Source organism: Mirounga angustirostris, unplaced genomic scaffold (assembly GCF_029215605.1).
Source record: "Mirounga angustirostris isolate CCGP_5_RB_7025 unplaced genomic scaffold, mMirAng1.0.hap1 SCAF_10, whole genome shotgun sequence".
NCBI classification, from domain to species: domain Eukaryota; kingdom Metazoa; phylum Chordata; class Mammalia; order Carnivora; family Phocidae; genus Mirounga; species Mirounga angustirostris.
This window is the reverse complement of record NW_026991718.1, coordinates 36628411-36641915: the sequence shown is the minus strand read 5'-3', so window position 1 is coordinate 36641915 and position 13505 is coordinate 36628411. Positions and strand designations below refer to the sequence as shown.

At 37.0% G+C, this 13505-nt stretch overlaps 1 protein-coding gene across 5 annotated transcripts in view; it reads right to left on the bottom strand.

The window, feature by feature from the left end:
- Positions 1-13505, bottom strand: part of ZC3H6 (zinc finger CCCH-type containing 6) — a 69373-nt gene that overhangs the window by 51721 nt on the left and 4147 nt on the right. Inside the window, exon 1 of one of the 5 annotated variants that reach the window (XM_054509720.2) lies at positions 8127-13321. The exons of the other annotated variants lie outside the window; for them this stretch is intronic. Within the exon in view, the coding sequence (XP_054365695.1) occupies positions 8127-8173 (47 nt within the window). The 5' untranslated portion in view covers positions 8174-13321. Of the gene's footprint in view, positions 1-8126; positions 13322-13505 lie in introns of those variants that run through there. 5 annotated transcript variants of the gene reach the window in all.

Sequence of the window (13505 nt, the reverse complement as noted above, 5' to 3'; positions counted from 1 at the left end):
CAATGGTCAGTACTTGTCACAATGAACACTACCTTCAATAGTGTCCATACAACCAATGCAATAGTTTATCACCTAAAGCATGCCTCAATTTGAACCAAGGGCTTGCTGCCAAAATCCAATTGTGAAAAAGCAATTTTATAAGGAAACAAAGTAATATTGTCCAAGTACACAATTGTCTGATGTTCTGATTTTTTTTAAGATTCTATTTTTAAAGATTTTATTTATGTATTTGACAGAGCGAGACACAGCGAGAGAGGGAACACAAGCAGGGGGAGTAGGAGAGGGAGAAGCAGATTTCCCACAGAGCAGGGAGCCCGATGCGGGGCTCGATCCCAGGACTCTGGGATCATGACCTGAGCCAAAGGCAGACACTTAACGACTGAGCCAGCCAGGCGCCCAAGATTCTATTTTTTTAAGTAATCTCTTCACCCAGCGTGGGGCTGGAACTTACAACCCCAAGACCAAGAGTCACACCCTCAACCAACTGAGACAGCCAGCCAGGCACTCCTCTGATATTCTGATTTAATCTGGGGATGAAATCTACAACACCTAGAGCAGGGATTCTCAAAAACTGTATGTATATTAGAATTTTCTGTCCTCCCCAAAAAGAAAGGGGAGGCATTCATTTAACATGTATTTATTCACCACCTTCTCAGTGGGCATACAATGATAAACAAGAAAGACATGGTTTCTTCTCTCAAGAAGTTTTTAATCTAGTGATGGGGGAGATAGACATGAATGAAAGAATCATATAAATACATATAAAGTAACAACCATACAAGTAAATGTGGAAGGTAAATAGAGCTATGAGAGCACCCAACAGGAGAAAGTCATTTATCAGAAGGCTTTCCTTGAGGAAGTCATGAATGAACTGAGGTGAGGAGTTCCAGCCTAAGAGATAAAAGGTTGCAGAGGGACCAGTGGCAGGCAGAGATAATAGGATAGCAAAACTTCTGTGTAGAAGAACTGAGACAGAAACTGAGACAATGCCAACGTCACTGGATTATAAAGACAAAGGGAAAACTGGTTTAAAATTATGCTGGAGTGATGGGTGGTTCTAGATCATGCAGAGCTTTGACCATGTTTGGGATTTATTCTAATATAAATGAGAAAGCACTGAAGTGTTTCCAGGAAGCGAGGCGATGTAATTAGATCTCCATTCTGAAAGATAACTTTGAGAGTAAAAAGCAGACCTAAAGGGGAAATAAAACAGACACAGGAAAGCAGTTAGGATGCCACTGCAATAACCAAGCAAAAATCCAAAAGAAGAATGGAACATATTTGGAGAACCTGATAACTTGGCACTCTTCACTCAAAGACACACACTTTGTCAATGGATGAGAATGTTTTTTCTACAACAGTGTTGAGGCAAAAAAAAAAAAAAAAAAAAAATTAGCTGAAAACTACTAATATTGAGAAATTAGTAGACTATTATCGTTCAGGCAATCCTCCAGGAGTATTACAAACATTCCCATGATTTATACCTTTTAAATGTCACCTCCTTATTCCTGAGGTCATTCTTTTGAATAGGGTCAACATTTTTCTTCAAAGTAGTAAGGATATGAATGAATAATGTGTTAATCTTCAAAACACAGGAGCACATAATCCCCATCATTTCAGCCTCAAAACGTTCAAAGCAGGCATTATAATGATCTGATGGAGGTATTGAATATATCAGTAACATAATAATGAAACATCTAAATTCAAGCAATGTAACTTCCTGGTGAACCTCCCAGTATAAATTTGGTGCAGAGTACACCATGAAGTTATTAAAAGACCTAAACAAAGAAAAGGAGTCCTTAGAAGGAGATCTATGCTTTTATTTAAACACATTTTTCTGGGGCGCCTGGGTGGCTCAGTCATTAGGCGTCTGCCTTCGGCTCAGGTCGTGATCCCGGGATCCTGGGATCGAGCCCCGCATCGGGCTCCCCGCTCGGCGGGAGGCCTGCTTCTCCCTCTCCCACTCCCCCTGTTTGTGTTCCCTCTCTCACTGTATCTCTCTCTGTCAAACAAATAAATAAAATCTTTAAAAAAAATAAAAAAATAAACACATTTTTCAGGAAATAAAAAGATTAAAAACAAATGAGCTATATGTTCAACTAAAGAACTTAGAAATGGGTAAACCCAGGAGAAGAATGAAAATAATAAATATAAGTACAGAAATCAACAAAATACAGAAAACAAAAGAGAACATAAATAAAACTAATGGCTATTCTTTTTTTTAAAGATTATTTATTTGAGAGAGAGAGAGAGCACATGAGAGGGGGAGGGTCAGAGGGAGAAGCAGACTCCCTGATGAGCAGGGAGCTCCAGGAGGGACTCCATCCTGGGACTCCAGGATCATGACCAGAGCAGAAGGCAGTCGCCCCTAATGGCTATTCTTTAAAGAAAGTACTAACATTCATCATTCACTAGAGTGCCAGTTTGTCTTAGTAGTCCTGCAATCAATCTCTCAAATTTAGATATTAACAAATAAAAAACGCAAATAATTCAATTTTAGCTGTTCCTTTTCCAAAAAAGGGTAAGTTAATTTTGTTATTTTCCCCATGAAGGCCAAAATACTGCCTGGAACAGAACCTATAAAAAGCTGGGGGCCCTCAGAGGATTATGGATATGTGACTTTGAAAATTTTTTATAATTCTCAGGGGCACCTGGGTGGCTCAGTCGTTAAGTGTCTACCTTCGGCTCAGGTCATGATCCCAGGGTCCTGGGATCGAGTCCCACATCGGGCTCCCTTGCTCTGCGGGAAGCCTGCTTCTCCCTCTCCCACTCCCCCTGCTTGTGTTCCCTCTCTCGCTTTCTGTCAAATAAATAAATAAAATCTTTAAAAAAACAAAAATAAAAAAAAAATAAAATAAAATATAATTCTCAGCAATTTTTAGTCCACACTTTTTATTATCTAATTCTTTCACTATTTAAGGTTATCTTCAATTCCAGCAAATGTATTTATGATCAAGTAACAGTATTTCTGAAGTAAAATAACATCTTAAATCAAATTTATGGTAAAAAAAAACAATATGATAGTTAACAATTACTGAATAATTACTATGCTGCAGACATGTTCAATCAGTTCACTTCATTTTCATGTTAACTATGAAATATGTTATCCTCATTAAACAGGTAAAGCAAGGGGCTTAACTGATTCTGCTAGTAGATGACAGAGCTAGAGCCCAAACTCGGGTCTGATTTCCAGACCCGTAATTCTTCACCATGTTGCTATAATAGCTACACACATTCGGTGTTAGGAGGAAACTGCAAATAGCCAAACCACTTAATAGAAGCTAATGTAAAGAAGATTAAGAAGCTCACCAACTGGTGGGTAGGATATGAGGGTGTTTACTGTAAACTTCTTTCAACATCTTTGCATATTTGAAACTTTTCATAATAAAATGTTGAGAAAAAGAAACTTCATCAACACACTTTTAAGTGGTATTTTAAGAGATGATACAGAGAAACTGTTAAGGTCTAAAAGTTGCATTTCTCACATGCAAAGGTAAATATGAGTTACTTCAATTCCACAGAAGTTATTTTATTTTTTAAAAGATTTTATTTGACAGAGAAAGAGAGACAGAGAAGGAGAGCACAAGCAGGCAGAGTGGCAGGCAGGAGAGGGAGAAGCAGGTTCCCCACTGAGCAGAGAGCCCGACATGGGGCTCCATCCCAGACCCCAGGATCGTGACCAGAGCCAAAAGCGGATGCTTAACCGACTGAGCCACCCAGGTGCCCCCCACAGAAGTTATTTTAATGTTTGTAAGGAAATGGCAGCCACCAGGCTAGATTAGTTGGACTGAAATATGGCCCTTGGGGTTATAAGGTGCTATAAGGTTTTCTTTTTACTAAACAGTATTTTTTTAGGGGCTCAAAGGAAATTAGTCAAAAATTTTTATTGTATAGATTTTTTAAAAAGTAAAAGAATCAAATCACATAGAGCTGGAAAACAGGTTTCCCCATTCATTTCAGGGTCCCAGACAAGTTGATAAAGTAGTGGTGCAATTTAGTTGGAATGTAAATTGGTGCATCCACTGTGGAAAAGAGTATGTAGGGTCCTCAAAAAAACTGAATATAGAAATACAATCCAGTAACTCCACTACTGGGTATTTACTCAAAGAAAATGAAAACAGTAATTTGAAAAGATATATGTACCCCTATGTTTATTGCAGCATTATTTAAAATAGACAAGATATGGAAGCAACCTACGTGTCCATCACTAGATGAATAAAGAAGATGTATATATACTGATATATATATGTGTGTGTGATATGTGATATGTGTGTATACACACACACTGGAATATTACACACAATACATGTGAGATATATATATACACACAGTGGAATATTATGTGAGATACACACATACACACACACACACACAGTGGAATATTAATCAGCCCTAAAAAGAGAATAAGATCTTGCCACTTGTGATAACAGGGATGGGCACAGAGGGTATTATGCTAAGTGAAATAAGTCAGACAAATCAAATACCATATGATTTCACTTACATGCAGAATCTAAAAAATAAAACAAGCGAGCAAACAAAAAAACAGAAACAGATTCATAAATAGAAAAAACTGGTGAGTGCTAGAGTGGAGGGGGTTAAAGGAAAGGGCAAAATAAGTGAAGTGGATTAAAAGGTACAAACTTCCAGTTATAAAATAAATAAGTCATGGGGATGAAAAGTACAGCATAGAGCATATAGTCAATAATGTATAACAACATTCTATGGTGACAGATGGTGACTACACTCATTGTGATGAGCACTGAGTAATGTATAGAATTGTTGAATCACTATGTTGTACACTAATCTAACATTGTATGTCAACTGTACTTAAATAAAAAAATTTTAGAAATATATATTATCCCACTGCTTTCTGGCCTCCAGGGTTTCTGATGACTGTTTAATTCTATTTAAAAATCACTTATGTGACTTGGGAAAAAAAAAGTGGTGCAGTTTAGGTTAACAGCTTTCGTAGGATGAAAGCCTCCACATCAAAGTCAGAAGAGGCAAAGAAAAGAGAGGAATGCTAGAAGTAATGAAAACTGCTATGTTATCACTAAGGTTTGCCGTTCAATAAAAACAAAAGGGAGCTAAGCACCAATATCCAGAAAAGAGAGTCAAATACTAATGAAGTAGTTGGCTGCCAGAATAGCAATTTTCACCTAAAGTTGAAGAGGACCCAAACCAAAATCAAACAAACACCTTATTTAATAAGGACCCAGGATTCTGGCAAAGTGAACTCACCTGAACCTGTAAATTAAAGCGAGAATGTTAAACAAGAACAATAACCAAACTTGTGGCATGTTAAGACAGATTACTTAAAGAGGCATGGTAGTAAAGTAGAAGAACAAAAGCTTTTAGAGCCAGAAAGATCTGGGTTCAGATTCTGCTTCCCAGTCATATATTACCTATACTAACTTGAACCAATTATCTTGCCCCCTAATATTCAGTTTCCTTATCTACAGATAGGATCAATCAATCTACCATCACAAAGTTGTGTAAGGATTGAGATAAAGTTAGGTAATTACTTAGCACTGTTCATAATAGATAGCCCTCAACTGGTTTCCTTTTCTCTTGTGATTTACCTGAAATACATGCATTTTTTTTTTTTTATTTAAAGATTTTATTTATTGGGCGCCTGGGTGGCTCAGTTGGTTAAGCGACTGCCTTCGGCTCAGGTCATGATCCCAGGGTCCTGGGATCGAGTCCCACATCGGGCTCCCGGCTCAGCAGGGAGCCTGCTTCTCCCTCTGACCCTCTCCTCTCTCATGCTGTTTCTCTCTCGCTCACTCTCTAATAAATAAATAAAATCTTAAAAAAAAAAGATTTAAAGATTTTATTTATTTATTTGACAGAGACAGAGACAGCGAGAGCAGGAACACAAGCAGGGGGAGTGGGAGAGGGAGAAGCAGGCTTCCCGCTGAGCCGGGAGCCCGATGTGGGACTCGATCCCAGGACCCTGGGATCATGACCTGAGCTGAAGGCAGTCACTTAACCAACTGAGCCACCCAGGCGCCCGAAATACATGCATTTTAATGGAATGAGTATGGAAGATGACAGATAATTTCATAGAAATTGGGAAAGGTTACAAATCCCAAAAGCATGGATTCCAGGGGGAAATTTCCTTTATTTTCCTTCAGAGAATAACAATGAAAAATTATTTCAAACAAGTAAAAGCAGAAAAGAAACTGTGGTAGACCAAATCTGGAGTCTGTTCCTGAGGCTGTTTCTCCTTTATCCTATCATTAAGCAATACTTAGCTTAATCAGTCTGTGTGAAAGCCTCCCATATTTCCAAAGTCTCCTGGACACAAGAAAAAACAAGATGGAGTATAATACCTAGGGTTCATAGTGATTATGGTGACAACAGATATTCATGATGATCCAAAGTAATTAAGAAAAAGATAAATCAGTAATTGTCTAGTTAGTAAGAGGGGAAAGTATGCCACATATTTTATTTACAAAGAGATCCTTTGAAAATATTTATAATAAAATTAGTTTCTGCTAATATCTATTGATGCTAATTTCCCTGCCCAGTGCCAGATAGAAGAGGCATTGCTGTATATTAATCTAGGGAAATGAAGAATTTTTAAATATATCCTTGAGCTTGTATGTTTGACATCATGAAAGAAAACCATATTACTCCTCAAACATCCTTTATGCCATAAGCAGAGACAGAATATTACGGGAATAAAACAACATTGTGTACTAGCTTGCCATAGGTTTTTTTTTTTTTTTTTTTCTTAAGATTTTATTTATTTGCGAGAGAGACAATGAGAGACAGAGAACATGAGAGGGAGGAGGGTCAGAGGGAGAAGCAGACTCTCTGCTGAGCCGGGAGCCCGATGTGGGACTTGATCCCGGGACTCCAGGATCATGACCTGAGCCGAAGGCAGTCGCTTAACCAACTGAGCCACCCAGGCGCCCCGCCATAGGTTTTTTTGAGACTACATTTTTTAAATAATTTTTTTATATTTCACTTACTATCTTGGTTATCTCACTAAGCTAAAATTCATTTACTTTCATTCCCTTTCAATTTATCCTCTTGACTTAGGCTCTCCAGTATAGGCTGGAGAAACTAGAAACTCAATAGAAACAAATCTCAGCAAATAAAGTAAACAGAATTTGAAAGCTAGAAAATAATCTTCTAGGTGTCATGACATCAGAACAAAAGTTGAAAAAGTTTTGTTGGATGAATGTATAGTGAACTGGGTAAAATTGCCTACGACCCAGTAATATTCAAAAAATCCCACTTGGTCTGTTAACGTTCCTAATACGCCAAATTACTTGCTATCATATTACCTACGATATGAGGTACCAGGGCTCCAGGTTTCAGGGAGTGTTGTCAGAGTACATTTTTTTTAAAAAGACATGCCAAGGGGTGCCTGGGTGGCTCAGTTGTTAAGCGTCTGCCTTCGGCTCAGGTCATGATCCCAGGGTCCTGGGATCGAGCCCCGCATCGGGCTCCCTGCTCTGCGGGAAGCCTGTTTCTCCCTCTCCCACTCCCCCTGCTTGTGCTCCCTCTCTCACTGTGTCTCTCTCTGTCAAATAAATAAAAAACCTTTAAAAATAAATAAATAAATAAATAAAAGACATGCCAAAATTAGGCTTTGGCCTCAGTATCCAGCTAAAGCATGTTTCTCCATTCTGCCTTGGCCTGCTTCAAGTCATTTCTGCATCCCTGAGTATGACATGACTGGAAATTACATGATCCTTAGGTTAGTTACTATTATATCTAATCAGCATAATAGGTCATATATATTAAAAAAAGCCATGTCATCTGAATTTACTATTAGTATCTGAATATCCATTTTCAGGTATAACTTACAACAAGAATTTCCCTGTGCTTTATATATTAAAATTTTATCAATTAGATGAAGTACAAATGTACATTTATGTAAGAGAAAAATGTGCAATTAATGATTATGAAAACCATTTTATGTACAAAAGAAACTAACAATCCTCAAATAGCCAAGTAAAAAACCGGAGTAATAATATTGAGAGAGTAATTTAGCTATTGATTTTAAGGAAGAATATTATACACTGTTTGAGCTGACAAATGATTATAAAAATTTAAATGAAAAATACAAAACAGGGGCACCTTGGTGGCTAAGATGGTTAAGCATCTACCTTTGACTCAGGTCATGATCCCAGAGTCTTGGGATAGAGCCCCGCATAGGGCTCCCTGCTTGGCGGGGAGCCTGCTTTTCCCTGTCCTTCTATTGCTCCCCCTGCTTGTGCGCTCTTGCTCTGTCAAATAAAATCTTAAAAAAAAATACAAAACACAAAAATAGAAATTATGTCATGATTCTAACTTTATTCATTTATTTGGCATTCTAACATTCATAACACTACACAAAATAACTTCTAAAGAATATTTTCAATTATTTAATCCCATGAATCTTTCAAGAAAAAAAATCCTATTTGAGAATTTATATCTTTTGTAGACGAATTAAAAACAGAATGTTAGCTTTGTTACCTCCAAATTTCATGAGGAAAAAACTCTAAAGTTATGTGTAATGTAATCAATCATTTTGCTCCAGATATTTTAAAAAAATTATAAAGGAAAATGTTAGAGGAAAAAAAAGTTCCCCCAACTATCTTGTGTTCCACTAATCTCATTTGAAAGTGACCCTCTATTCAGTACCAATAATGTGCATTGTAGCAATTATAGCAGTAATTTAGCAATAGGCAGTGTTGAGAAATTATTACTTCACTGGAATGTCCTATTTTTAAAAATAGACCACTAAAATTTCTAATAATAAATTATAATAACTTGAGGGATATTTCAGATTTATTCACGCATTCCAGAAATTTAATCTATGATGATGATATTAACTTTAGTCTAAGATTTGGTCAAATGTTGGTTTTCACGCTTGGGTATCTATAATTTTTAAAAAATGTATGTTTGGTAGATATGTATATACAGCCAAAATATGTATGAATTTCTTACATAAATGCATTATTCACTTCCATTTTTGTTTGCTTACATAAAACATAATTTTAAAATAGACTCCTATGTATGCCAAGGATGTAGAAAAGAAATCAACCCACAAGCTCCTTTATGAGCCAAAGAGTAGCCTTTGTAAAGAACTCAAACCCCACACACAAAGAACCAGTGATCTAATATTTTATTGTCAACTGCCAGTCATCGAGAAAAATTCAAGCAAAAGAGATGTTGGCTCTTTTGATCTCTATGCATCTTCAATAAATTCTCCTAATAGGTTAAAACCCGTATACAATAGAAGAATTCTTGTTTTCCATAGCTAAAAATGTGCAGACGTAGCTAGATTTAACTGATTTCATACTCTTAAAAATATGTGAAAATTGGTATTCTTTATACATTCAATTTTTAATTGTTTTAGAATTTAGAAAAACTGTCATATAAGATGAATTTATAATAAAGCAGGCTGAAATTGCCTGGGATCAAGTAATATCTAAAGGAAAAAAAAAACCAACAACCCTGGGGCGCCTGGGTGGCTCAGTTGTTAAGCCTTCGGCTCAGGTCATGATCCCAGGGCCCTGGGACTGAGCCCCATATCGGCCTCCCTGCTCGGCGGGAAGCCTGCTTCTCCCTCTCCCACTCCCCCTGCTTGTGTTCCCTCTCTCTCTGTGTCTCTGACAAATAAATAAATAAAATCTTTAAAAAAAAAAAAAAGAAAAAAACCCAAACCCTTTTATGGATCCAATATCCCAATCCAGCATCTGGTGTCAAATTACTACCATCATGAGGCAACGGTGGCAAGGGAAGAGTATGAAATCAAATGCTATGAGACATAGACTGTGGTAAATAGTTATTTACCCTCTAAATCTGTTTCCTAAACTATAAAGTGAAGATATTGATAACTGTTCTGTCTACATGAATCAAATGAATTAAAGTATGTGAATTATAAATAGCAATATATGTAAAATATTGAGTATCACGAGTTCTAAATCTAGGTTCTTTTGTTCTATCACTTTTATAAATACATTGTTAATGATTTTTACATGGTTTTATAATTTTAATGATGATTAACTTAGGATTCCCTTTAAACACTCCTTGGGACTTGCTTTGGTTATTTGCCACTCAAAAATGTGGGTATGATTTATGAAAGCTGAAGTATTACAAGAGTTCATTTGAAGTAGTAATGTTAAGCCATGAACTCACATTAAAAACAAAGCAAAGCATGGGGTGCCTGGGTGGCTTAGTCGGTTAAGTGTGTGACTCCATCTCAGCTCAGACCTTGGTCTCAGGGTTATGAGTTCAAGCCCTGAATTGGGCCCCACACTGGGTGTGGAGCCTACTCAAAAAAAAAAAAAAAAAAAAGGAGAGGGCAAAAGAAAATAAATATAAAGCTATTTTACATTAGAGGAAGGTTGTTCTTTGCCAAGAGTAATAATAATCTGCTGAAACGGCTTTTGCAAAGGTCATTCAATGACAGCTATCTGGGTTGGTACATGGCATCAGCAGTCAAGCAACACCTTCCAGGACCCAAACACCTCAAAAAAGATACTAGAAATAGTATCTCCTCAGAACAGTATCACCTCAGAAAGTTCAACCATAAAATCAAAATAAGATGAATCAGATGAGGAAGTCAGATACACATGACCAAGTAAAAGATGACTAAATTTAAGATATTAACATGCAATGAAAAGAAATGTACCTATCAGAAAGTAGGGCTGATTAGCGATAGAAATGATGAAGAAGGAAAGGTAGAGAGACAAATGTGGCCAGTGCCCATGTAAGCACTGCCCAGGAGAGGGGATATCCTGTAAGGCTGATGCAAGTAACTGCTTGGCAGATACGTTATGAAGATGGAAATATCACTTTATCAGAGCCTGACGCCATTTAAAATTCCAGTCATTTACAATCAACTCCCTCATTCTAATCCCATGCTCCTGTTCATTAGGCAATTTTTGTAATTTTGTTTTCCATATAACATTCTACATGGAGAGAATACCCTCCCTGATGCAAATATCTAATCCTCATTTTACATGACTGAATTGGTATTCTGATACACACACACACACACACACACATTCTCTTGTGTTAGGGATGTCTATCCTCAAATAAAAATGCAGGCTCTAGAATCAGATTACTTGAATTCCCACTGATGTACTCTGCGACCTTGGGAAATTCATCAATCTCTTAGTGTCTATTTCCTCATTTGTAAAATGAGGGCTGTCATGAAGATTAAATGCAATAATTCATGTAAAGCACTTAAAACAGCAGCATGTAAATGTTAGCCACTGTTATTACTTTTTAGCATGAATTAACATCTTCACGTCTGATCAGCTCTGAGGCTGATCTTTTTCCGAATCTGAAAAACTGAAGCAAGGCCACTGGGGGCACTGATGCACAAAAGAATACTGGGACAGCCCTAGACTGACTAGAGGCTTGACCTGGTAAATTCAAGGCCACCTATCTCTGTTTTTGGAAACCAGATCACCCACCTGTCCAGGTGAAAACCTGACTTCATCGCGTAACAAAGGGTCACAAATTCAAATGCCTACATGATCAGGCAAGTCACCTAATGAGCAAGACATCAGGTGCTGAGTTTGCAAAGAAAGTATCAGTGAAAAGACTGGGGGATAAAGAACACAAGTCAAGTCCAATGGCATTCAAACGTAAATATTTTTAAACATCCTGTCAGGCAAACTATAATGTGGACAGATTTTAGGTGTGAAGGCCAGCTGCTTGCAAGCCCTGAAGCATGCTTTTACCGGCCCTAATTTAGGATATCCTGTGGCCAATTTCCAACCCTTTCCTTTATCTGCTCTGTGATCATCCCTTCTTTGGAAACTTTCTCCTCCCTTGGCTTCCAGAAAACTTCTGTCTTCCTTACTGTCTACTACACATACCTGGGTGATCTCATCATTTTGACTAACATCTTTGCTAAAAACTCTCAGATCTTTATCTCCAGTTCTATCAACTCTAAGAAATATCTCATGAATTTTTGCCTTTTGTCTGCTTTCTTATTGCCAATGCTTTTGATCAGGTCCTCATTACCCAATTTCTAGTCTTTTACAGTAGCTCTGACTCATTCCTTTCTTTCCTATGCCATATCCATCAGCAAATCCTATTGGTTCTATCTCCAAACCATATCCAAAATCCAACCATTTTCTCCTCACTGACCTAAAACCATCATCACTTGTCACTTAAATTACCATAAGCAACTTCCTTTTTACCATTCCTTTACCACAGCATGACCCTGCTCCTCCTCTGTTCAAATCCTCCAGTGGCTCCTTTACCAAGTTCTTTAAAATGGCTTTACAAGGCCCTACACAATCGCCCCTGTTGCCCATCTAACTTCATCTCTTACTTCTCTCCCCCTTGCTCACTGTTTTCTCTAGCCACACTGCTCCCTTGTTCTTTCCTTAATTACACTAGGCTCATTCCGGGTTCTAGGCTTTTTTCACTTAAGTAAGTAAGTAAGTAAATAAATAAATAAATAAGCAAACTTAAAAAAAATAACTTCGATGAGCTCTTTACATCATTCAGGGTCAGATCCCTAATTCACTGAAGCCTTTTCCTCATTCCCCAAAATATGCTGTACACGCTTTACATACTAACATTTTTATCATCTCTGAACCCACCATGCCAGTTCGCTTCTTCATGCTTTTCATATATTTGACTCTGCTTGGCCAAACTTTTACTCATCCTTCAGATGTAGCTAATTCCATGATGCCTCCCTGAAGCCCCCCCATCTATGCCACTACGGCAATCAATTTATACCTTTATTATAGGACTAGTGCTATAACTATGTATTTACCAGTCTGTTTCTCCTACTACATTATAAGATCCCAGAGAGCAAGTTCAGTGATATTGTATTCAAATTTGTTTCCCCAGTGCTTAACACTATATACTTGGCACAGAAATCTGCTGAATGAAAATTTAATCAATGAAAATTTAAAGTAAATGAAATAGTTTGTTTACGAAGGGCTAGGAAAAGAAAAATGTCTTAAGAGTCAAAGTGCTTTCCAACATCAAACCTGAACGTGACATATAACTTGAGTTTTTTATATTTGCTAAAGAAAAGCTCATTTTGATAGTTTTAACAATAAATTAGTAGATTCAGGAGAAAATAAACTAATGATAGAATTTAAGTTTTGCAAGATGAAAGAGTTCCAAAGATTGGTTGTACAACAATGTGAAGATACTTAACACTACTGAACTGTCCACTTACAAATGGGTAAGATGTAAATTTTACATGTGTATTTTACCACAATTAAAAATAATTAGTAGCTTAGTGGGGGGGGGCATTTGCTCAAGTATACATATTAATTTACAAACCAGGTATTTTATAGAACATTAAGTGAACTCTAACATGAAATAAGGCATTTGCAATTTTTTTAATTAAAATTACTGACTTTAACTAAAGTAGGAGGGGAGAATGAATATCACCTAGTTCAACTACCTTATTTCACAAATAAGAAAAATAATCATGGAAATAGAAAAATATTAACTAAGAGGAAAAACCAGGATCAAAACCCAGGTTTTACTGAGAATGCAGGGATCTCTTAATTGTA